The sequence below is a fragment of the Penicillium citrinum genome, assembly GCF_028827155.1.
Source record: "Penicillium citrinum strain IBT 23319 chromosome Unknown utg000003l:1.0-4596430.0:1.0-4598250.0, whole genome shotgun sequence".
Classification (NCBI taxonomy): domain Eukaryota; kingdom Fungi; phylum Ascomycota; class Eurotiomycetes; order Eurotiales; family Aspergillaceae; genus Penicillium; species Penicillium citrinum.
The window spans coordinates 4,561,423-4,586,570 of NW_026622688.1; the positions used below are offsets into that span (position 1 = coordinate 4,561,423).

Below are 25,148 nucleotides of genomic sequence, written 5' to 3' on the forward strand. Positions count from 1 at the left end.
ACTTTCTTTTTTCATTGCATCGCCCAACCTGATGGATTACTTTCATCGTAAATACATCCCAATGTGGAGCGAGATGGTGATTGAATTGGATGATTTCTGCAAGGCAAAGACAGTCTGCGGAATACGTGAATTACTGCTTGTCATACGAATTAGAGCCAAAAGTGTCAGGAACCAGCTGAGCAGGATTGATATGAATCAGACGAATTGAGTCAAGTCGCTTAAATGCAAAAGATCAAGTGATCAGCGAGTAATGTAAAAGCTATTGCGCCAGATCATGACGCCAACAGTTAAATACAGCATGCCAGTGCCGGGTAAAAGAATATAAATTGGTGGAAAGAAGATTGTCTTGTCTAAACTTCATGCGAGGAACGGTCGTGAATACTGAGAATACCGCTCTCTTGCTTATCCTCTTCACTCCTACGATCCTCGCGGAGTAAGGGGCGGTATTCAGGCTCGTTATCCGAGTACACACCGTGCAGGTCTTGTGTGAAGGTCGTACGGTGATGATCATTGCTGTCTCTCCAATCAACTTCTCCGACTGCGTTAGTTTCTGCGGAACGCGCGCATGAGGGACAAGTACGGTAACCGCCGATTTGACTTTTGATTTGGGGGAGAATGTAGCGATAGAAGGATGCCTTGGCGATGTTGTGAAAGTGAAGAAGACTGTGAAGAAAGCTATTAGGATTGCACTGATTATGAATTTTTGGTGTGTTTCAACTTACCCCAGTACCAGACAGGCCAGATTGGAGTAGATTTGAGGAATTCCTCGGGCCAGTTTATATGTGTAGCCCCATTCTCTGATTTCGCGTTTTGAGAGAACGACTATTCCCCCCAATGTAAGTTCCAATCAAAATTGAGCCCAACGCGGTGTCGATGAGAATTTCAATGGGTAAGTGGGCAGTTTGTGGTTTTCTTGAGACTCGTTTGGCGTGGAGAATTCCGAAGGCAGCGACGCCAGAGAGGGAGATCTGTGCGAAATTTCGTTAGTTCTGAAAATTTCAATCATGTTCACTCTGGAGAATCTCCTTCTATAGAGAATACACTGTTGATTCTTACCATAACAATCTGAAGAATTGTCTCAGGGGATTTGTGAGACTTGAGTACGGCGGCCAGCGCACAAGGCCAGGCACAAAAGGCAATAAGCAGTTGTACCCTGCGAATGGCGCCTACATTGCTCTGTGAAGACGAGCACATGGCGAACTCTAATGCTATTTCGAATTAAATCCCAAAATTTGATGTTGTTCTGGTGGAAGAAGAAGAAGTAACTCTTTTTTTTTTAAAAAAAAGTGACGTCGCGACTGCGCCTCGCTGACGCGTGACTTTTTCTCTTTTGGAAGCGCCAAGACTGGACGAACAAGGCTCTGCCGAGTGGAGCTGTGATGGACACTGTGGATTGACGGGATTTAGGGGGGGATCTGCAGTAAGTGTGTATACTAAGAAAGTATTTCACTGGCTAAAGAGTGCTTGTTTCTGCATTGGAAAGATTGCATTACGAGCTCAAGGCAGAAAGCAGTTCTTTGTAACCCTAATCCCCCTCTACGGCTGTCATCTTGAATTATGTTGCCTACAGGATCAGACTATAATTACAGAATCTCATGTTGAATAAGCAGAGTACTAGATGCACTATGTTCATACTCGGTGAGAAATACAGTGTATGATTGGATCGAAGGTGGATGTGGCTATGCCTACATGTCAGTATCAAACGAGCTTGAAGGCAACTCCTTATTGCTTAAGATCGAATGGGACCTTCATGTTGAGCTGTCCTGCCCCGCAATAAGAACCTAAAGAATCGGATTTACTAAAAATACCAGGAGTAATTAGGCTGACGCATAAAGATCATGAGTTGAACTCCAAGCTAAAGGTTTGTCTTGAGTTCTGCCTAGCTATTCTATAACTATTTCAGTAAGAGAGAACAGGATAACGTGGAGATTGGTCACAATCGAGTTGTCTCCAAATGCAAGAATGTCCACCTGTAGATTGTGCTACGGGACCAATTATAATCTATCATTTCAATCAACAAGGAGGCTGGCTGTACTGCACTTCAATTAGGGTTACAGTCTCTAATTCTACGTTCCAACGTCAGAAGGTTCTTATACGATTTATCCTGCTGAAGACACTGGCAGGCTGTGACAAAGCCAGGTTCTCAAATTCAAAGAATCCCATCAGATATAGGAAATATGCATCCACCAATATACCCTTTGCTGTGCTGGGTGATGCCCATATCAACTAGTCAGACGGAGAGCCAAATACTTCCATATGAATCCGCTCTGGTGAAACACCCAAAGACTCGAGACTCTTGCTTTGTGTTTTCATGAATGGCTGTGGCCCACAAATATAATAGTCAGCGTCCGGAATGATCACTTCCTCCTGGATCTTGGCCAAATCCACTCGCCCGGTGTAATCATAGTCTACCCCCTTTTTATCATTCTCCGTGGCTTCCTCATAGAAGACTATACGACTGATAGACTGGTGATCTGCCGTGATTCGCGTAAGATCTTGCTTCATAGCATGTACACGTCCATTCCTTGCGGCGTGGATAAAAACTACCTGTCGTGCCTGACCTTGTTGTTGAATAATAGTCTTCAGCATCGACATCATTGGAGTCAAGCCCACGCCGCCACTGATAAGAACGACTGGATTGGTTGCATTAACATCGAGAATAAAGTCCCCAAATGGCATGCTCACGTCTAGCTCCGCGCCAACAGGAAGTGATTCATGGAGTACATTGGAGATCCGACCGGCAGGTCGAGGTCCACTTGCGAATTCTCTCTTCACGGAAATACGAAAATGATCTGGGGTAGGCGAGTCCGACAGACTATACTGTCGAGGCTGATACGATTCCAATTCAGGAACGTAACATCGTACACTCAGGAATTGACCTGGCTTATATGGTGGAAGTGCATCTTTATCCACTGGGGTGAGGTGGAATGAGATGATCTCGTCGCTTTCAGTGACCTTTTTGGAGATGAAAAACTTCCGCCATCCCTTCCAGCCACCGGGGGTTTTCTGATTCTGTTCATAAAGGTTCCTCTCGAAGTTGATAAAAATATCAGCCAGCTCTTGGTACGCTGCACCCCATGCATCAGCTACGGGGGCAGTAACCGCTGGACCAAGGACCTCTTTAATCGCAGCTAGAAGATGTTCGCCGACAATTGGATACTGATCGGCCGTAACGCCTAAGCTGGCATGTTTATGGCCAATGCGTGAAACGGCAGAAGCAAGTGCCTCTGGATGATCAATATTGACGGCATATGCCCATACAGCGTGGGCTAAAGCATTAGGTTGTTCCCCAGTCGCTTGATGAGCTGTATTGAAAATATTCTTCAGTTCAGGATGAGCCTCGAGCATGCGTTTGTAAAATAAAGTTGTGATTTCTACTCCATGCTGTTCGAGGGCAGGGATAGTCGACTTCACAATTTGCTTTTGCTCTGTCGTCAGCCATTTCGGCCCTTGAGCGAGACGTATCGCACGAGTAAATGCGGGGCGTATGGCACGTCGAGTTTGCGATAGAAACATAGCGCTATGTTAATTGATGATGGTGGTTGAGAAGAATGGTAGCTTGGGATCTGAGAACTTGAGATGAGCAAGAGTAGCAGAGCGGAGAAGACTCTTAATGACTTCGTAGCGTAAGCTGACTGACTCGAAAATGTCACATAAGCCTCTGAAATAAGAATAAACGGCTCATATATTGATTCTATTGGCTTTCTACGAATTGAGTGGCACCATTGGATGACGACCGCATGCGGAGGTTTGGGCTTAAAGTTGACATCATTAAATCACGATTTGTGTAATCACAGAAATCTGATTGGACCTGACTATAATTATGCACCAACTGGCTTATTCTTTTAAGAATACACTAGCACTTCAAATGTTGACAGAAACTGTGTAGTAAAAATTCTATAAATGGGGAGTTGGAAAGCTCCACCATAGATCACAATGAATTAGTATACGCGAGTCATCGAGCTAATACTAAGTAATATAAAGTACCAAAACGATCCTCAGGGTTCACACCTTGTTCCCATGGCGATTATTGAATATATACAGTTCTACAGAAGAATCTATAGAAGAAAAAAGTTCTGCAAGACATCAAATATTTCCGGAAATTATGAATTTAGGGAGGGTTCCGAATCGTGCTTATAGGTCCAGACCGACCTGCAAATAAAGTTAAGGAACACTTACCTACATTCAATAGGTATAGTAGAATCTCTATTTAAAATGCCTTGCGGGCCTAATGTCTACTGTACTATATGTAAAGTTTTAGAATATGTATTCTCTAAGGATCTAGCCTGGACAGGGTGCCAAGCCCTAGCTCCGCGGCGAAGGGAAGATCGGTGGCATCTCCCAGATAGTAGTATTAACTACCGATGTATCATGAATGCTATTGTATGTCTTGTGCGTATTGCTGGCTATTCGATGATCTAGAATGAACTGAGCAGTGAAAAGTGGGCTTCGTCGTTGCAATAGTGATTCTGTCGTACTTAGTTTCATCTTTTCTTTTTCAATGCTATGATCCGGCCTTACTGAGCCTGGAAGTAATCCTAAACATGCTAGCTCGCCTAGTGCTGACACCATTGAGATGGTCTTTTTGTGTACCATTTTATTCTCTCCGCGATTCGTGAAAAACAAGACTGGGTTGTCGATGAACCAGAAATCACGACTTTCTGGGGACGGAATGTAACTGTAGAGCATTGTATGTACATGGTGAGACTTGAACTCTGATATTCCGAATCCGAGTCCGAAGCTCTAAGGCTTGACAGATTTGTGAATGAATCTCCAAAGACAACTTCGATGTGATTTAGATTCATTTGTTTAAAACAATGAAACAAGTGAGATTTTTTTTTCAATCTGTTTTTGATTAACTCCAAGATGTCAGTGATGGCCTCGCAGGTCTTCTATCCAGCTAACTGGGTACCGAATGATTGGATCATCCTCGACTAGGCATTCCCTCCGTCGTAACGGCAAACTAGCATCCTGTGAGTCTTGTTGTAAGCATAAAGTCCGATGCAACCATGCACAGCCAGTTAATGATATCTCTGCTTTGGTGGCTTTTGTCCTCTGCCCCATTCTCGCGCGTATTGACCGTGCTGCCTTTAGAACCCTATTCACTTTCACTGGGTAATACAATGCAGCATGTTCAAATCGTTCAACAGAATCCTCATGCCGTAAATTATTCAGACTTACCGTCCGAGACGGCCTCGGATCTCCGAGATGAATCCTTCAAGTTCTCCGGACACAGCGGAGTTACCACTTTTGGAATATACCGAAGGTGCCAAGATGCAACTATTTCACAACTAATTGCTATAGCTTAGTAGTATATAGTATGCCTGAGAACTTTGAACTTTGGCTAAATACAATAATCAAACCAAGAAGATTCGATCTCCTATTATAACATGATAAGCGGTTCAATTGCATCTATCAAAATGTCCGATCTAGAAAAGTCAGGGAACACTCAACCAACAAAGCCCAACTTCCCAGAAGGGGGTACAAAAGGATGGTTGGCTGTTCTTGCATGTTGGTGTATTATGTTCAATACATTTGGCTATATCAATGCGTTTGGGTAGGTTGAGCGGGGAAAAGCAGTTATAAGGGCTACAGCTAACAGTGTATCAGCATCTACGAAGCTTACTATAGAGAGACGTTTCTGAGTGATCAGAGCGAGTCTAATATTGCTTGGATTGGCTCATTACAGGCCTTCTTTATGTTCTCAGGTGGTCTCATTTCTGGCCCTTTGATGGATCGATATGGACCGAAGGTAAGTGAAGCAGTATCAGACAGAGTAGTTGAGTAAAATAGTGACGGACTTTGAACACAGGTCATTCTTATTCCGTGCTCACTTCTTTTTATCCTCGCTGTAATGCTCACCAGTCTTTGTACTGAATATTACCAATTCATGCTGGCTCAAGGCGTTCTTGGTGGGCTCGCCAATGGTTTAACGTATACCCCGACACTGACCGCGGTCAATCAGTATTTCTTCAAGCGTCGCCCATTGGCGATGGGTATCGCATCTAGTGGGTCATCTCTGGCTGGAGTGATATTTCCGATTGCGCTGAATCGGATGCTGAACAAGAGTACCCTGGGGTTTGGCTGGTCTGTTCGAGTCCTTGGGTTTTTGATGCTAGCTCTCAGTATCATTGCTTGTGCGTCTATATCGTCCAACGCACCCAGGCGAAAAAGTGGACCACCTTTTCTACTAGCAGCGTGGAAGAAACCGGTGTATACCTTGCAAATCACTGGACTTTTCTTGGTGTTTTGGGCGATGTTCATCCCTTTCTTTTACATACCCGGATACGCCCTGTCAATATCAATCAGCGTCGACATGTCATTCTATTTGATCGCAATTTTGAATGCTGGATCATTGGTCGGTCGACTTTTTGGGGGAGCGGTAGCTACGCACCTTGGGCAATTCAACACATTGACCGGTTCGTCGATGATTTGTGGCATACTGAATCTGTGCTGGCTGGCCATTAACTCTCTCGGTGGAATGATTGCATACTCTGTTCTTTTGGGATTCTTCTCTGGTACTATTATTGGCCTTTTCCCAGCTACGATTGCAATGACTTCCGAGAAACCGAATGAGATTGGCTCTTACATTGGTATGGGACTGGGAGTATTGAGCATTTCCGTGTTGACGGGTACCCCAATCACCGGCGCCATGATCAATAGTTATGGATCTTATCACCCGGCAATTATCTTTTCTGGAGTGTCGAGTATTCTGGGGGCCATTGTTATTGCAGGTGGGCGAGTCTACTCCTGTGCAGCAAAGCAGTGAGCCTAGACTATGAACTTAAAAACAATAGACTCAAAACTGCCTTTATGTTCGGGATGATCTGCTTTAGCATACCTGATTACGTACCGTGTATATATATTTCAGTATCGAGCCATTCTGCTTCTAGTGTAGTATAGACTCTGGATACTACATTATCTCGGTATCGGAATAGCTTTTGTTATTCCTGGGAGATAGGCTGGTATAACCAATGGCAATGAACATACTAAAACTTAGTACACCAGTATTTCTCATATTGATTTCTCAAAACCGATGTTTTAATATTTTCTTGTATAAATTTAGTCGACCACCGAGTCATTTCGGCGGATGTCGTCTCCGGCGCCCGAATCCACCATTGCTTGGCCATTTTCTCTCCGCAACATCAACCAACACCCTCACCATCGTCTACCGTTGCAGCTCCTTAACTTGCTTCCTGGAGTCCCTGGAGAACCAATCTCTTTCAAGTATCCTTTCAAGCCAATCGAGTTTTTTTTTTTGCAGTTTGAATATGGCAGCTACGGAGAAAAGGGAAGACATGATATCCATCGCCCGGGAGCTTTCCGGGGTTCCCATGTGCGACGACTATGAAAAGATGATATCCGGCATGCTGTACGTAACTCTTCTTCTGAACTGAGAGACCAATACGATACGTTCAATCTGTCATAGGGTGTCAATTCCGTCTCGATTGATAGAGATAATGCTGACATGCCCAGGTACAACCCACTTCTACCCCGCCTTGTGGAAGCCCGCCATCGTTGTCGTATTTTGACCAACGACTATAACAACCTGGACCCGCGTACAGTCGCAGCTGAGGATATTAGTAATGTACGATTTGAATTGCTGAAAAAGCTGGTCGGTCATGTCGGAGAAGGCACTTTCGTTGAACCTCCGTTTCGCCCGGATTATGGCTGCAATGTGGTCATTGGTCGAGATTGCTTCATTAATTGGAAGTAAGTTATTCTTATATCGATACTATCCGGCGGGCCTCATGCAGTATCTTGCTTTGGAGATTTATGAATGTTGACAGAATATAGCATGACAATCCTTGACACGTCCTTGGTCATCATTGGTGATAGAGTCCAGATCGCCAGCGAAGTCCGCATCTACTCGGCAACTCATGAAACCAGCATCCTATCAAGGCGAAAGTTCGTAGAGTATGGACATCCAGTAAAGATTGGGGATGATTGCTGGATAGGTGGTGGTGTGATCATCTTACCTGGCGTGTCTATCGGGGAGGGATGCACGATTGGAGCGGGGTCGGTCGTCACCAAGGATATCCCACCTTTCTCGGTGGCCGTTGGGAATCCATGCAAGGTCCGAAAGACGATTGCGTCAGCTGAGGAGGAAGAGAAAGATCTCAACAATCCATACAGGAATATGGTTCGTGAACTGTAAAGGTGCAACAAGCAGACATTCGGCAAGGCAATTCCAATCTGCGAATACTATAGAATACACTCTAGTGGTTAGCATTGTTACCACTACAAGACCTTTGATGTCTTGAAATACTAGCAACAATGACTTGATTGAGACACGAACTAAGAACTGAATCGACTATTGAATCAAACAAAAAGCAAGAAACATTGAAGTGAGGCTGAGCAAGTTCAACTTATGGACTAGTCTCACAACCTGCAAGATAATGATATGACTCATATCCATCAGCTACCCCTGCTCATGGGGACTTTTCTTTCTCGTGCTGAGACGAGACTCGCTGTAAGGATACAACAAAGTCTTCCCATGATCTCTCCCGACGTTTCCCACCTGGTCTGCGGCCGTGCATAATATTGTCGAATGCCTCCGATGACTGCAACGTAGTGTACACTAGAGCGCAGATAATCGATACGCCAAGAGAGAAGACATAAACTCGGACAACAGTGACAACGTGAGTCTCCTTATTGACAAAGGCGCCGAATATGACCATCAGCGTAGCGGCTATGTCTACCGCAATGACAGCGCCGATCAACTCGATCGATGGACGACTCCGCCAGAATGGACCTTTGATAACACGTGTGATGAAAATGAGCCAGTTTTGCGTAAGTGCGATCTCGAGAAATAGCACCGGATCGCGAGCTCCATAATGTTGAACCATCCCTGCTTGGTCACCTCGCAGTAGCATGGTGCCGAATGCTATCCAGGATCCTGCAGCCAGGATTGCACCCAAGATCACAGAGATTCCCCAGAGCTTGGGTTGGTTCCATTTCACAGGATCTGGAGAATATGGAGCATTGTCATATGCAATTGCCAGAGTAGCAATATCTGCAAATATCGCCAGCAATACCACCAAACGCACATCTAATACTTCATTCCTGATCACAATCCACAATCCGAAGAACCACATCAAATGCTGGGAAAGTGCAATGCGATAAATCACGTACGCATACATACGGTGGAAGATCTGTCGTGATGTCTTCAGCGCATCAATAATCGCAGACAACCCTGGAGCCACAAATACAATATCAGCAGCGGACCGAGCACCGTCTGATGCGCCTTCAACGGCAATCCCAGTGTCAGCTCTCTTGAGGGATGGTGCATCATTGACGCCATCTCCGGTCATAGCTACCAAGTGTCCTCGACTTTGTAGGATCTCCACCACACTATATTTATGTTGAGGATATACTTCAGCAAACCCATCCGCGTTTTCCACAAAGTCGTTCACCTCCGATCCTGACATTTCGCCAGCACCGGTAACTCCGAGACGCTCTGCATTATAGATGTTTGTTCCAAGCCCAAGTTGTCGTGCAGTTTCCTTTGCGATCCCGACTGCATCTCCAGTGAGCATCTTGATTTGGAGCCCCAGACTCTTGGCCTCGCGGATGGTTTTCGCGGTGTCATGGCGAGGTGGATCTGAGCAGGGCATAATACCAAGGACCTCCCACTGCCGGGACCCACGCTTGCGAGCAATCCCAAGAGATCGGAAACCACGACCGGCAAACTCTGTGACCTTTGCAAGATAGGATCTCTCTACATCGTCTGCGATAGGATGGTCATCCTGGACAGTTCGCAAGACTGGAATGGGGGCTCCTTTGACACATATGATTCTTTCACCACCCGTGGACTCAACGATTGCAGTCACTTTCTTGGACACGGGGTCGAATGGATGGAACTCAACGACCTTGAAATTGAGTATCTGCTTTTTGGCATTCGGGTATCTTTTAAGGCCCTTGATGAATACACGATCAATGGCGTCCATGCCGTTCCTTTTGCGAGTAGCGGCGAGACAAGCGGTTACCATCAGCTCATCGCTGGTCACCCCAGGGCATGTATAAGGGTCACCCAATGCAAGTCTGTTTCGTGTAAGAGTCCCAGTCTTATCAGAGCACAGGATCTGAACACCAGCCAAGGACTCAATTGCTGAAAGCTTTTGGACAATGGCGGACTTCTTTGCCAGGTACGAGGCGCCAACTGCCATGGTGGTAGTGACAACTGCTGGAAGACCAACTGGGACACCGACGATTGTGATGGCCAGGGTGAACTCCAGAATGTCAATGATAGGATCTGACCTGTAGTATGCCGCGATCCAGACGACAAACAAAGTGAGGCTGACAAGGACCAAAAGAACCATACTAATTCTATTGAGAACCAGCGTAAAGTGCCCAACTGTATTAGTCTGGCTAACCAAAAAGGCAGCTTTCCCCACAAATGTTTTATCACCTATAGCCGTCGCAATCATAGCTGCTTCTCCGCGTTTGACTGCGGACGACGAGAAAACCTTATCCCCAGTCATTTTGTCCACGGCGAGTGATTCTCCGGTGATTGAAGATTGATCAAGCTGTAGATGCGCATCAGGGGTGATAATGACACCATCGGCTGGGATAATTGTACCCTTTGTTGCAGTTAGTAAGTGGCTAGATGCCAATATTATAGCTATTGGGGTTTGCATACATCGTCAACTCGAACGACGTCCCCTGGAACCACTTCCTCAGCTCCCATTTCGATTGTCTCTCCGTTTCGGATCACGGTCGCTTTCAAGGCAAGGGTTTCTTTGAGACTGTCGACTATATTACCGGCGTGATATTCCTGAATGAAGCCAACACAGGCGTTCAACAGCAGCAGTCCCAGAATAACACCGAAGTCAACCCAATCCTGGAGACCGGCCGCTAGTAGGGCAGCAACCTGTAGAAGAGGAAATGATCAGTACCATGAGTAGGTACATTTTTGATATGAATAAATGTGACTTACTTCCATGACGAACTGAACAGGCCCGACAAAAAGAAGGAGAAACTTGACAATATGTCGTTTCTTCTGTTCCTTCATGCGGTTCCATCCATGTCTACGCCGAGCGAGCAAGACCTCAGCATCGGTTAGCCCTCTCTCACGGTCGGTATCCAGAGGGTTCCGGCCGTAGTAGACGATATCAGTGGCCGTGTCAATACCAGTCTGGATGGTCAGTGCATCCGGCTCCTTCTCTTTGCCATCCTGTAGCTCGAGGTCGTCAATGAGAAGATCGAGGCTTTCTGCATCGGCATTCTTTTCTGGATCATCGAATGGTCTCACGATGTCCTTTTCCTGGGCTTGAACATTTTGAGTGTTTGGCAGAGATGTGGCTGGACTATTTTCATGATGTGCCATTTGAGTTCATGTAACAGGATGAGTTATTGGGAAACGTATGAGTTTTGAGTGGAAGTCACAGAGGAAAGTTAACGAAGAGAAAAAGATGAAGGAGATGAGAAGATGAGGGAGAACTGAAGAGAGAATTGCAGAAGGAGGAAAGAGGAAAGAGGAAAGATGATAGTCTTAAAGTGGAAGGTGCGAGTTGCCCTCGACATCAATATGAGCCTGAGATTTCAGGAATGACTACAAAGCGATCATAATTGCAGGATCACGCTAGATAAATTTGAGCAGTTATTATTGCGTATGATATATTATCACAAGTCTATTACGGCTGTTTGGTGGTTGGGTGTTTCTCTCCACGATTCTTGCAGGGTACCCAGCAGCAACACTATAAGCTGAATACACATAGTTAAACAGATTCAGCCAAGGTGTACCATGGCGAGAAGTATAACGGAAAAAGGTCATCATAGAACAGACCACTTAATTAGGGTCATCCGTTTTTCTTTTTGGTTCTACTTTATTTGCCGACTGTCCTTTTCGGCGATAAAAGTAGACTGCCATTACCAGACAGGCTCCCTTCACAAGAATGTTCGTAAAGGTATCCATGGAATGCTTTTCTTTGATCTAAATACTATCAGTGCGATTGAAAGGCGGACTGAATTGTTATTGCTAGTAGTGTGAATCCAGTTAGTGTAGTTATGACGGTAGATCACAACAACAAGGTTGTTGTGATCTGAGCCTTTCACTAGTACTATGAATATGAATGTGGGTATGGCTACTAGTATAGAATAATACTACTATACAACAGATTTTAGTGGTATTCCGGCCACGCTATGGGAATAGCGAGGGCTCAGTACTTGGTGTACCACTACTTTGCATTCCAAGGAATCTATATTTTGATGCACACTTATAACTGACAAGTGGGAACCCATTTCAATTCTTCCATATTCAATATCCTGTCCTACTACTAGTCAGATCTCATGCAATGATTCGCACGTATGCGTCCTTCTATGAGAATCTGACACTGATGCAAGGGTATCGACAACACTTGGTTTCGGCAATAAATAATTCCTTAAATTAGATAGAATGGTTCTATCTGATGATTCCCGGCTCAAAGATACCAATGATCTTGTTCTCGCCACATAATCAGGCAAGCCCGAGATGTCTCACTTTATTAAGATAACATATGATTCCATTGCCTCATCCACTGCCTCATAGAAGCTACAACTTGCATAGCCATTGACGTAGGTAACACCAAACGAGACAGGGGCGTATCTGCCCTGAACGTGTACTACCAGAGCCGACCTTATACCACCATGAATAGAGAGGTATATTTTCCTTTTTCTGCACGCTAGACAAGGCTAATGCGCGCTAGAGCTGACCGTTGTTATCCACGTGGATTCGAGGTGGAACAGCGCCGAGGCGGGTGCTCACTTTGACCAGCGGCGAAACTGCGACCACCCCGGCTGGTAGGCGCAATGAGTTCGTCAGATAGAGAGGGCTGAGAAATAAAATGAACTTAAAGGGTTAGGTGGGAGAAATTGTAAGATCTGAGGTCGCTCATTGCAGCATTTGCGGGAATGTGTTTAGTCCAGGGACAAATTAGTCCAGGGACAAACAGACCCTCGCCGAGGGCATCCGAGGGAACCTTTGTGATATGGCCGCATCGTGCGGTGAAGATTCAAATCACTATTTACAAACTTGAAATTGATTCCTTGTTGTGCACGTCCACCGCTCAGACGGTGGAGCTGTCGTTCATATGAGACATCCGCAGTACGCCGACTAGTATCATGCATTAGTCACCTGGTAGAAGAGCAGAACGGTCAAAAGAAAATGAGAATGAGAGACAGTATGTGTCTCAGCCAAGACTCCATTAACATGCAAGCGAATGCTACCATAAGAATATCTCCTTCATATCGTGTATCTGGAGGAATGTGATTCTCGAAATTTCGTATGATGGCAGCCAAGAATGAGATGAGACACGGAGCGTTGATCAGTGGGGTGAGGTTGGATATTCGTTCGAGTTTGACGAATCACCGGCTCGTTGCCTGTTGTCAAGCTGGTTGTGATAGTTGCTAGTCAATTAGTGGTTGGTTAGTACAGTAGTAGATGGTTCCTAAGGTGATAAATTTGTTTCTGATGGTTGCGGGTGGAGGAGAATTTGCTGGTTCATCCAATCGTGATGTTGCGGGCTTTCCCCATTGAACAGCGTCATTGATTGTTGACTCTGTTTTTCCCCACTGTTGATCAGGGAACATTTGGGATATTTGGATTGTCCTCCAGGGTTATAAAAAGTTTCGTCGTTCCCCTGTCAATCATCTTTATCATCAATCATCCACAAGAATTTCCCCCTCGTCTATATTCTCCTTAACTTCTACAGTATCAAAATGAAGTCCTTCTTTGCCCTCGTTCTGCCTCTGCTGGCTGCTGCTGCTCCCGTTGAGCAGGCCAACCCCAACTTCAGCGTCATGGCTGTTCGTTCTGCTTCACCCATCCACTACTCCCAGTTGAATGCTGCTGGTCAGAAGTTCTGGTTGGGTGGCAAGACTTCTACTTACTGCCCTCACATCGACGGTCTCGAGTGCCCTGCCGGTAACCAGACTGTCCTGGCTGCCGGTGGTAACGCCTTGGTATGTTTTTCGTTAAAAAGAAGAAATCACAAATCTACCAAATCAATGCTAACCCTATTTGTTCCATAGGATGTCGAAGTTCCCGGTGGTCAACAGGTCTACGTAGACCCTAACGGTGCTTTGAGCTTCACCCAAGCCCACTCTGCCAGCATTCCTCCCCACTCCGCTGTTGGCAGCCTCTCCTACGTCCCCGGCAAGCCTTGGGCCCACTACACTTTCAACGGTTGGAATGCGACTGGTCTGATGGCCTGCCCGACCGAGGACAACCGCTGGCAAGTCTTCGCTGCCATGAAGAATGCCACTGTGCCCCAGGGCAATGTTGGCGATTGCCTTGGTTTCTCGGCTTTGGCTCTGCCTTATAAGGGTGAAGTCCCTGCTTGGCAATACGCTTAGATGAAGCTCAATGCTCCTCGTCCTGTGATGTGATGACCTTGTCAATGTTTGTCTAGCGTTGCTTGATATCAGGCTATCTACTGTATAATAATTTTGTCTTGGCTATACTTGTGCTCTGGAGCAGTTTCCAATGAAGATCTTTAGATATTGATTACCCCTACACTGATTTAATGTAGATCAACTGGGCAATTCAATGCTGTAACAGAAGAATATATTGCAATATCAACTCGAAAGAACTGGGTATCAACGTCTATACTTTTAAAGTCTATTTAGTTTCTCCAGATCCGAATCGCCTTGTCTTTGCCTCCACTGCCAACTTTCTGTCCATCGGGACTCCAATCCACAGCAAATACCTCATCCCGGTGACCAGGCAGATCCATGGCTAATTTGCCGGTGCGTACATCCCATACCTTCAAAGTAGTATCCTTGGAAGAAGATACTAGCATGCGGGAGTCTGCCGAGAAACAGCACTGATAGACTGCGCCAACATGGCCGCGAAGAGTAGTAATAAACCTAGACTGCGTTAGTAAAACAAAGAAAGGGTATAGTATATATGGAGTCTACAGAATAACTTACTTCCCGTCACGTCCGTTCCAGATCTTGACGTGGTTGTCAAATCCAGCAGAAGCAATATACGCCATGTCCGGGGAGAACGTGACGTGGTTCACCTCCTTTTGATGACCCAATAGCCGGGCTACGGGCTTGTTGGAGCTGGATGGTTCCCATAGATACATCGTAAAGTCATCACTGGCTGAGACCAGTCGCTCAACGATTTTGTTATTGACGGTAGCAGCTTGCTCAAATCGCTTCCGCGCGGCGGTCGCTTTCTCGGTATCCGAGGAGGGGATCTTGCCAGTATGATCGTGATATGCAGTGCGGAGAGCAAAGTCTGTTGATAGAGCCAGATGGTTAACGCGGTGAGCGTGTGCAGACAATGTTTGAATAAGCGTGCCATCCTTAGGGTTCCAGATTTTAATCGTCTTATCGTGCGACGCAGTATAAATCTGACCCGTACCACCCCAACGCACACAGGTAACTGACCCCTTATGTCCGGTCAGTACTGTATCAATACGCTTCGATACAACATCCCACACCCGCACAGTGGAATCCTTCGATGCAGATGCCAGACGGGGCCGGCCAGTCTCTTGAATATGATACGGCTCCCATGCGAGACTAGTGATCCATTTCGCATGGCCTTTGAGAGGACCACCAAGTGCTTGGCCCTTTTTCGCGTCCCACAATCGCACCGAATTATCCATACTACCAGTCGCAATCATCGCTCCATTTGGCGAGTACGCCACCGCCAACACCCAGCTCGTATGGCCCTTCAAAGTATGCAGCGGGGTGCCAGTGTCGCAGTCCCATACACGGGCAGTCGAATCGCCACTGCCAGATACCATGGTCGATGAAGACACGGGGGAGAAAGAGGTTGCGAGGATAGCTTCACCATGGCCGGCGATTGAAGCAGCGCAACGGGAGACCGCCTTGACGCGGAAAACGGCTTGCGGGGTGTAGTAAAGGGAAACCGTATCTTCAGTAGTCTTGATTCCAGGCTGCAAAAGCGAGTGGTAAAGATCGGCGAGAATATCGATAGTTTGGCCGTCTTTTTTGTCAGATTGGTATGTGAAACGGTATGGCACTCGATCATCGTCCTCCTATACAATGTAAGTTTTCGAACGACAACAGAAAGGTGACTCGATTAAACTAAATTAGACTTACATTCCCTTGCAGTGTGTTCAAAAGTGTCTCAAGGTTCTTAGTATTGGCATCTGCCACAGGCACCGAGACGGCGGGCCCAGTGGGATTTCCAGTCGCTTGATCAAAGAACTGAACACGAACACTGCCGAGATCAGTTGGAATGCTCTGGATCTCTTGCTGTTCGCGGGCCTTTTCGGCCTGCGCGACCTTTTGGCGCTTGCTAGGAGGGGGGAGAATAGTAGCCATAATTGATCAAGTTGAGTGAGGGACATCCAAATCGACTGAGGTTCGAAGAAATTTTGATGGCTTATCGCTTATCGGTGGGTCTGCAAAGCTGCGGAGAGTATGGAAAATTGAGAATTGATGGGGTAAAAGCATTCAATTCAATTCAGAGAAGAAAGAGGAACTGAGTACTTCTGCGAAATAATTGTTTACTCTGCATTTCTTTTGAAGAAACACTAACTATTAAACGCGATCACTATGACCACTTGTTCCTTGTCTGCTAGACTGGGCTGGTTCTGCCAGTAGAGAAAGGGCGGTGTGGCTGGACCCTCGCGGTGATCGCCGCTTTCACCACAGTCAATCACTCGGAACTTTCTCTTTTTTTGCGTGCGGTGGATTGTTGGCGATATTTTAAGGCCATTTTGTCTCTCATTTGGCGGAATTGTGTCCTCCACGACCTTCACAAGCTCGAGTGAGCTGGACAGCGTCAAGATTCGCCCCCCCACTCGGTCTAGCTAACCCCCGCCGAACACAACACAACTGTAACTCCCCGATGAAGATACCACGAATCCAAGATGCCAAACGGGAAGAAAGGGTCGACACCGGCTCGACCACCGCGCAGAGATGTGCTTGCCTCACTGCGCATGGCATCAATGGAAGACATTGCTAGAGGGTCATTACCAGCGGGTGCGTTAAGCCTAGTTATCTATTCGTGGTCAATCAGACCTGGACAGCTGACATTCTTTAGAGATTATGTCCTCAATCATTGAATACCTCGATCCGGTGGATCTCATCCGAGCAGCGAGCTCATGCAGGTTGCTTCACGAAATGGCTTATGACGACACACGATGGGTGCAGAGGCTGAAACGGATTGGATGCTGGGACGAATCCGATGCGCGGAAACACGCAGAAACGATTTTTGGGACAGTTGCGAATCTGGACACAGTTAAACAGAAGGAGATGGCCGAAGAAGTCAGAAGCGTGATTCCCACTATTTCGCTTGAAAAATTTCCCAACTCCGGGGTGAATGACTTGTCCGACGGCTTTGATAAGATTGAATTGGGAAAGACTGCGCCACAAACCGATATCTTGGAAATGGATGATGAAGATCCTGTTTTATCGATTCTTCAAAATGCAAAATCAATCCGGGGTGAAGCTCGCCAGGAGTATGGCAAAATCCATGCCGCCTTGGCACCTTTTTATAATGACATTGCCACGAAGGGACCCTCGACCGAGAATCTCGTCTTTACAAAATATAAAGATCCACAAGCTCAAGCCAAAATTCTTTCGCAGCTGCTGGCATTTGCGAAATCTGACATGACAGACGGATGGCAAGATCGCGTGGAACGTCTGGAAAATACTATATCTATGTTCGAAACTGCGGCATTGAACGAATTTCGGAATGGATATGAAAGCGGTGATATCGATGGAGTCATGCGCAAATATGGCCACATACTATGGATTCTCAATGGCGGCCGGTCTGCTGTCGATCTTTTTATCCACCACAATCACTTGATGACAAGAAAGTCCGAACTGGGCACCATTGCTGACTGTATCGACGCATCAACAGGGGCGGTTAAATTGCAGCACACCCAGGCTTTCTTCACTCGCCTGAGTGTGGGGTATAATGAGGAGATCTCCATCATGAATAGAGTATTTCCACCTCAGTTAGAGGTTGGTCTGCCATTCATGGAGAAAGTCGGCCAGGATGTCCTCTACCCATTCCTAACTGCCATCTTCGATGAACTGCACCGTACAAACATGGAATCGTACCTGACCGCGATCTCCATTACATTTATACAATGCATGAACTTATCAGAGTCTCTACTCCCAATCCGCAATTCGGGCGAGAATTTCGATCACTACTTGGACACCGTCGTTGCCAAAATCTACGAACCGCACATTGATCTGTACCTTGCAGAAGAGCTTGACTTTTTCCGGAAGAGATCACAGGCCACGGTTGCGGATTGGGATCGTCAATTATCCGAGCAAGCAGCTTCTACAGAATCGTTTTTGATGTCAAATATCAACCGCCAAGCCGATAAGCGTGATTTCCTAACATCCTTTAAGAAAGTGATTATGATGCCTGTCAATATTTTGCCCAGCTTTTCAAAGACCGCCGAGGGAGCCAAATCAGATACCCAGGCAAATGGTGATAGCACCGCACCAAAAAGCCCCAATCGATTCTCAACGATGTCTTCACCCGCGCCAATGCCAGTCGAGGAGGTCCCTACTACAGAGTTAGCTGCAAAAGCCGCTATCATGAAGTCGAAAATGGAGGGAATTCGATCTCTCTTCAGTATTGAGATTGCACTTGGTCTCGTTCATTCAGCTAAATCAAGCCTCGAGAGAGCCGCTCAGTTTGTCCGACTTGGTGGTGAATTTGGGGCAGCGGCAAAACGACAATGCCAGGCGATCTTCGTTGCTTTGTTACGGATCCTAGGTCACAGCCATGTTATCATCGGCTTTGATAAAGCGGTGGATCATCTGTCGAACTATAGACCAAGGGAGCATGAAGAGCGTGATCAATCCGGTGTGGAGCCATTAGTGACCTTCCTGGAACTGGTCAACGTGGGTGATTTGATTCTGCAAATGGTGGATGTATTCTATGAGCAAGAGTTGATTGGAACAAGTCTCACGGATCGGAATGACTTCTTGGACCCGGCAAACAAGGAAAAGAAAAGGTTTGAACAGATGCTGGATGAGCGGGTCGCGGCTGGTCTCAACAAGGGTATTGATGTACTCATGGAAGAAGTTGATTATATTCTAGCTACCCGGCAGTTGGCCACGGACTTCAATCCTGGAGTTTCCGCGGATCCACACCGACAGACTATGGATGTGAGCGTCAGCCCAGCCGCGGCATCGATCGTGGACGTTGTTTCGTCACACACGCAGATGCTAGTGGGGAGCACAGACAAAAGCACATTAGATGTCTTCAACCAAGAAGTCGGATTGCGCCTGTTCACTGCTCTGTGCAAACACCTTAAACGACAACGCATCAGCGTGGAGGGATCTCTCAAACTTATCAGGTAAGTCAAAACTGCTGCCAGTGAGTAGCAGAACTTGCTAACATCCATGTCAGTGACATGAATCATTATTTCAAGTTTGTCCAGACCTTACGAAATAACGAACTTCTTCTCTACTTCAAGGCATTCCGAGAGCTAGCCCAAATCTACTTGATCGACACATCCGACGCAAAAGAACTCGCAACAGTCATCGCAGATGGTGATCGGTTTCATGGCATTTGGCGAGCGGAAGAAGTGTACGAGTTTGCGGAACGCCGGGCCGACTGGTACCAGGTGAAGCCAGACGTGGAACGAGCGATGTACGGTGTTGGATGCAGTGTCATGTAAACCACCTTCGCGACTTGCACAGTATATAAATGTACAGAGAGTTTAGAAATTCTTAAATTCGATATGCTACTAGCATACTAGTTTACTTAAATTCGTCTGAACCAGCCGACCTAATTCTTATGATGTCTTCTTTGGTATACAAAAACCACCAGGTTTGAGGGCTTAAAGCGGCAAGGAAATGTCACCAATTCGGACATGCCAAGCCCAACTATATATATATCAGAAAAACCCTAAACTTGAGTACACTGTGCACCACAACAATCACAGGCCTGTAATTGTGAGCTCAAGCATGAGATACTCGCAACGAATAATTTACTGATTTCATTATCTGCTTAGCCCCTCCACTTCACTATTAATTTATTCACTATTACTACCTCCTGTCAGAGCTTTAGGTAGCATCTAACCGGACCTGACGTCAACGGCGGGTAGTGGAACGCGCCGCTCCACTTTGAAACGACAACCGGACCATCCGAACCAACAGTCGACAGGACAAAGTGTCAGGGTCAGACAGTCACAGATTTAGTCTCAGACTGCTGAGAGTCATTCGTTAGATGACGGTGATGACCCTCATATTCTGCCACTTCAGGGTAGCAACCTGCTGCAGAACCAATTGGTGGCCCTAATATCTGTCATCCTCAAACATTATGTACAGTACACATCTGGAACCGCAGATCATGGTTCCATGGGTTATTCTCATGACATTGAAGCCCCAGATTCTACCTAATCTCATCATGGTACCTTGACTATCCATGGAAATCAGTTAATACATTTCCGCTCTGGAGTCCGAATTTCCTATGATGAGATGATTATTGCCTGGGCCTAAAACTTGAGAAAGCCCACCTCGTCAACTTGGATTCATTCACCTATCTCTTTCACAGTATCCACAAGCATGTTGTGATATAGGCCCCGAAAAGACCAGCTCAATATTTCATCTCTTTGATAAAACGATCGACGTCTAAAGATTACACCGAACATGGCTACCTTTGGCCGCCGGTTTTCCTTGCGGATGCTCCTGGTGACTATTGCCGGCTTATTGCTGGCTGTAGATGCACAAAAGACAGCCTATGTAACTGAAAAGGTCACAGTTGAAGCAGCGGAGACCGTATATGCAACACCAACTGTCCCGACTCCGCCATCTTACACCTCGGTGGATGACTTTAAGAATACGGTTTTGAAAGTGAGCAATGAGTATCGTACTACTCACGACGCTTCCCCTTTGGTCTGGAACGATACCCTGACAGAATACGCGCGGGATTGGGCGGAGACATGTATTTGGAAACACTCTGTACGTATATGAGGCCATGATAATCTGGCTGGGTTGCGTTTCTCATACTAACCATGTTACAGGATGGCCCATATGGGGAAAATCTGGCTTTCGGATACCCTAATGCATCCGCAGCCATCGAGGCATGGGGTGATGAGCGCGATATGTATGATTTTAAAAAGCCCACAGGCTTCACAGAAGCTACTGGCCATTTCACACAGCTGGTATGGAAAACTACGACCCAAGTGGGATGTGCAGCGATCAATTGTGGATATTCCAAAAACCATGGACGCAGAGATACAGAAGGGTCAGAGATAAGTGATCAAAATGAGATTCATCTCGTTGCCCGAGAACCCGATGGTAGCTCTAGAGCACAAGGCTGGTACGTTGTGTGCGAATATACTCCTGCGGGTAATGTGGTGGGAATGCACAACAAGTTCTTCAGGATGAATGTGAAACAAGGGAATCCATCATCAACAAGTTCAGGTTCAGGGTCTACAGGAACGGCGGAGCCAACTGAAGGTGCATCCGCGAAAATCGTCTTGGGCCTTCGATTTTACCTGGCATTATCAGGTTGTATGACCGTTGCCATTGGAATGAGTCTATTTACATGAGAAGATGATGCCAATGATATTCGGGACGATATTGAGTTAATCGTCAAAGTTACCACGTCCATTCATCAACCGTTGCCTTCGAACAAACTAGCAGACTTGGTGTTTGAGGTCCACCCAAGCTGATATTTGTCTCGCTATTCTCGAAAGACAGACAGTTTATCGGATTATGATATTTGTACTTTGACAATGGTGATGGGACTAACTCGCCGGTCTGCAGCGAGAACAGCTGGACTGTGCAGTCATCCGAAGCTGATACAAACGAGATTGCTGTTAGAAAAGATGGACTCGAAAAAGACAGAAGATACTTGGGTGGATTACCGGTTGCTAATAGTCCCAAATCGGGGCTCACATCGAAGTCGGAAATTATATCAGGTGAATATTCTGGGAATGTCATATATGGGCGGGTGGAGGTATGGGATGGTGACATGGGCTTTGGCTTTGGCTGGAGGCCATTGGGTGCGAATCTTATATCATACATCCGTAGCTGATTCAATAGTGAGCATCCATCAAGATGTGAAATCAAAAGACCTTCTTATTAAGCAAAGAAGAAAGAAGAAAACATACGGAATTGTTACCCGAGACTACCAGTCGATATGGATCGATCTTGCGGATCTTCGTAACAGAGTGCGGATGCTGCAGTCTTGTCGCACTACCTCCACTGCGGAGATCATGAAGAAAAACAGAGGAGTTACGCATTCCAGATGCGATCACATCCCCGTTCAGCCATTCTACTGCATTGACGCTTGAATGGGACGAGTTTCCGTGTTCACGAAAACCTTGCTGATTACCATGTTTCCTTGAACCAGCATCATTAGGGAACGGTTTCTGGGAGACTGTCCAGTGACTTCCAAAGCCTTCAAGTGTATGTAAGCCATTTGAGGTACCAATGGCGAAGAGAGCTTTGTCGCCTATCGGACATGCAGCGGAGCACCATAGTGAAGGGGTAGTTCGGATACGAATAGGGTGGGAAACTGGGTGGAATCAGCTCTGCGTAGGGTATCTCTCCGTCTGGAAGGGGGGGGGAAGATAGAAACACACAGAAAGACGGCCATTGGTAGTCCCCCTGGTCGTCTGGTCCAGGGAGCATTCGTGGAGAGAGAAAGGAGTCACCTTCTGGGCCACTATCCATTGTGGCTCTAAATATTGTCAGATGGTCGAATCTAAAGCAGAAACAACTGTCTTACAGAAGATAGCCAGTATGGCTCAGTGATATCGATGATAGCTGAAGGCGCGTTAGCAGTTGACGAATTTCATGTAAGAAAAAAGCGTACCCTATATGCTTCTTTGAAAAGAACTCTTTCCATTGTCCGGTTGTAAGTCCAACTCATCTCTTCAAAATCTGGAAAACACACACTATGATTTGAAGTCAGATAATTATTTAGTCTCGGGGGAAGAAACATCAATGCTTACGATACTGACGACTCGAGTCCACGATGGCCGCCTAGATGACAAAACAATAAGCAGTATACCAAAATGCAGTCACACCAATATGACGAAGATACTTACTGGCTATAAGAATTCCAGACCGGGGATTTCGCAGCACGTGCTGAATCGAATAGTCGGGCCAAGGCTCAAATTGATGCAACTTTTTGCGATGCAATTGGCTGACATAGATGCGAGCCTGCTTCTCTTGTTGGAGATAGAGTGGAAGAATACGGGATCCAATTTCCCTCTCGTTCCTAACCAGTGGATGATTCATGAGTCCCGCTTTTCGAACAGTCTCTTTAGCCATCCGCTGGGTCCGCTGGGCGCGTTTATGTTGTTTCTGTTCAAGATCAGCTCTATTTCTCTTGTCTCTTTATGGGCTGATTGAGACCCGAACCTCTTGGTCATTTCGCTTCCTCTTCACGGAATCTTTAGAATACTGTGCTCCCGGTGGGGCGACATGATTGGCTTGGATCTTAAAATACTTCTTCTTCTCGGCGTCTGGAACCAGCAGGTTAGTTGGAGAAAATATGGGTTCATTGAAACCGTCACTTGTATTATATGTACGGCATTGGCAAAACAAAGACAAATTTCGGACAACTTACCGTAATAGAAGCCCGGAATGTCTCGGTTCATTTCGGTTGAACCACTGTTTGACCTCGAGAAGTCAATCTTGCATGTGAGATGAGATCTTTCACTGTCGATGCGTTGATGTCGGTGACGTTAAATTGCTTAGTCACTTTGTGGCCTTAGGCAGAAATACCATGATCTCCTAATGACAAAAGAGCGTTAGTTGTGGTCTAGGGTATCTATTTACTTTTCGGAATTGAAGACATAGATGATAGCATTAAGAGATTTTTCAAAGTATCTATATTGATTTAAAATAAACTGTTCGGGGCTTTAAAGATGAGCGGAGCTATTGCACGGGGCAGCACCCGTGCTAACCATATAGTAATAGGTAGGGACTTCTCGCATTACCTAGTTCATATAGTCTCGGCTGGTTTCTTAGACATCCTGGTTCAAATGTCTAGTCATGATGTTTTGAATAAAAGCCATTAAGCCCACGAATATGTAAAATGGTACATTAGAATGCGGTGGGATATGATCTTGAATTTGGCTACCGACCTATATACAGTTAATGCATACGATATGTTCTAACATCCTCCACTTGCATTGTACAACTTCATCTCAATTTGTAGAATTTAAGGTTCCCTTGCGGTCGAGAACTTAAGATATTTTTTTTTTTCATCCGGCAATCTAAGTCTATGTTTAATCATTCTTTGGTGCAATTCGGCGAAAATAGGAAATGATTCCGTAGATCAATAAATTGGGAGTATTGCCATTCTTGTACTCGTATAGTACTAGTACGGGTAGTTATATCATCCACACTACCCAGTGTGTAGTATCATGCACCAGACAGTTTACTACGGTGAACACAAGATAGTAGGATATTGCTAGATTGATAGATACTGGGTTGGTACATGTAGGAGTACCGTTGATGAACTGCACGAGGAAGCGGTCCCGATGGAAAACATGGGCCGACGAAGAATGGATCGGCAGGAGCCGAGCTACCCAGAGGATTGAATGCCATGCTATTTGTATACATTATTTATATCATAAAAGTCCTACTTTATTAAGATAAGTTCCGACTTCAATAAGTACTGTAGGAGTTTATCCAGTTAGTGACGATACACTGGCACCTGCTGCTGACCGCTTTGAGCCACCGCCTCCCGCTTCTTCTGTCATTTTCGCAATTTCGGGCTTTTGAGAGGGTGGGAGAAAGAACGGCAAAGAACAACAAAAAGAATGATATTTTTTCTACTCAACTGTTAGTCATCTATACCTAGTAAGTTAACTAGTTATAAAGTAGTTAACGAACCAATAGTACGTTGTACACTCGGTATGATCTCGGTGAAGTGTCGAGAATACAAGTCCTAAGAATTGCCTTCAGTGCAGATTCAGCTTCAATAATCAAATGCTAGTGATCGCCGGATTCATCGAGTGGAGTGAAATGAGGTTGTATGGATGTACATTACTGGCTATACCGTATTGGCTACTGTAGAGGACTGAATGAATGGAATTTTCCGCAAACAGCAGCAAGTCCCAACTGGCCGGGTCGAGTACCTGCATTTGCCCAGTTCTATTCGGGCCAGACATGGTTCCATGTATTACCTACTTGGTTGGTACTTATTCTTCTATGGCTACTCCATAATCAATTGCGGTATCTTTTAAGTACCT

At 45.9% G+C, this 25,148-nt stretch overlaps 10 protein-coding genes across 10 annotated transcripts; 5 read left to right on the forward strand and 5 right to left on the reverse strand.

The window, feature by feature from the left end:
- Nucleotides 1-350: 350 nt before the first annotated feature.
- Nucleotides 351-1,194, reverse strand: N7469_004951 (uncharacterized protein; the record flags this gene model as incomplete). The annotated part of the gene is made up of 4 exons (XM_056643871.1): nt 351-663; nt 723-797; nt 865-968; nt 1,057-1,194. 4 exons carry the CDS (start codon nt 1,192-1,194, stop codon nt 351-353), a joined length of 630 nt encoding a protein of 209 aa, XP_056503283.1.
- Nucleotides 1,195-2,226: 1,032 nt separating this feature from the next.
- N7469_004952 (NO-inducible flavohemoprotein) lies at nt 2,227-3,516 on the reverse strand (the record flags this gene model as incomplete). The annotated part of the gene is made up of 1 exon (XM_056643872.1): nt 2,227-3,516. The coding sequence occupies one exon, from the start codon at nt 3,514-3,516 to the stop codon at nt 2,227-2,229; it is 1,290 nt and encodes a 429-aa protein (XP_056503284.1).
- Nucleotides 3,517-5,420: 1,904 nt separating this feature from the next.
- On the forward strand, nt 5,421-6,769 carry N7469_004953 (MCT family MFS transporter; the record flags this gene model as incomplete). Its single annotated transcript, XM_056643873.1, has 3 exons — nt 5,421-5,557; nt 5,611-5,752; nt 5,813-6,769. 3 exons carry the CDS (start codon nt 5,421-5,423, stop codon nt 6,767-6,769), a joined length of 1,236 nt encoding a protein of 411 aa, XP_056503285.1.
- Nucleotides 6,770-7,271: 502 nt separating this feature from the next.
- N7469_004954 (sugar O-acetyltransferase) lies at nt 7,272-8,158 on the forward strand (the record flags this gene model as incomplete). Its single annotated transcript, XM_056643874.1, has 3 exons — nt 7,272-7,372; nt 7,477-7,713; nt 7,798-8,158. 3 exons carry the CDS (start codon nt 7,272-7,274, stop codon nt 8,156-8,158), a joined length of 699 nt encoding a protein of 232 aa, XP_056503286.1.
- A 274-nt stretch (nt 8,159-8,432) lies between these two features.
- On the reverse strand, nt 8,433-11,329 carry N7469_004955 (plasma-membrane proton-efflux P-type ATPase; the record flags this gene model as incomplete). The annotated part of the gene is made up of 3 exons (XM_056643875.1): nt 8,433-10,583; nt 10,643-10,873; nt 10,940-11,329. The coding sequence occupies 3 exons, from the start codon at nt 11,327-11,329 to the stop codon at nt 8,433-8,435; spliced, it is 2,772 nt and encodes a 923-aa protein (XP_056503287.1).
- Nucleotides 11,330-13,698: 2,369 nt separating this feature from the next.
- Nucleotides 13,699-14,334, forward strand: N7469_004956 (putative IgE binding protein; the record flags this gene model as incomplete). Its single annotated transcript, XM_056643876.1, has 2 exons — nt 13,699-13,941; nt 14,011-14,334. The coding sequence occupies 2 exons, from the start codon at nt 13,699-13,701 to the stop codon at nt 14,332-14,334; spliced, it is 567 nt and encodes a 188-aa protein (XP_056503288.1).
- A 269-nt stretch (nt 14,335-14,603) lies between these two features.
- On the reverse strand, nt 14,604-16,278 carry N7469_004957 (Ribosome assembly protein 4; the record flags this gene model as incomplete). The annotated part of the gene is made up of 3 exons (XM_056643877.1): nt 14,604-14,847; nt 14,911-15,989; nt 16,054-16,278. 3 exons carry the CDS (start codon nt 16,276-16,278, stop codon nt 14,604-14,606), a joined length of 1,548 nt encoding a protein of 515 aa, XP_056503289.1.
- A 551-nt stretch (nt 16,279-16,829) lies between these two features.
- Nucleotides 16,830-19,607, forward strand: N7469_004958 (exocyst complex component Sec10 family protein; the record flags this gene model as incomplete). Its single annotated transcript, XM_056643878.1, has 3 exons — nt 16,830-16,941; nt 17,003-19,283; nt 19,337-19,607. 3 exons carry the CDS (start codon nt 16,830-16,832, stop codon nt 19,605-19,607), a joined length of 2,664 nt encoding a protein of 887 aa, XP_056503290.1.
- A 973-nt stretch (nt 19,608-20,580) lies between these two features.
- N7469_004959 (putative extracellular SCP domain protein Pry1) lies at nt 20,581-21,485 on the forward strand (the record flags this gene model as incomplete). The annotated part of the gene is made up of 2 exons (XM_056643879.1): nt 20,581-20,892; nt 20,955-21,485. The coding sequence occupies 2 exons, from the start codon at nt 20,581-20,583 to the stop codon at nt 21,483-21,485; spliced, it is 843 nt and encodes a 280-aa protein (XP_056503291.1).
- Nucleotides 21,486-21,534: 49 nt separating this feature from the next.
- N7469_004960 (uncharacterized protein) lies at nt 21,535-23,546 on the reverse strand (the record flags this gene model as incomplete). The annotated part of the gene is made up of 9 exons (XM_056643880.1): nt 21,535-21,734; nt 21,804-21,969; nt 22,050-22,456; nt 22,524-22,621; nt 22,670-22,707; nt 22,757-22,838; nt 22,955-23,250; nt 23,308-23,411; nt 23,516-23,546. The coding sequence occupies 9 exons, from the start codon at nt 23,544-23,546 to the stop codon at nt 21,535-21,537; spliced, it is 1,422 nt and encodes a 473-aa protein (XP_056503292.1).
- Nucleotides 23,547-25,148: the final 1,602 nt, after the last annotated feature.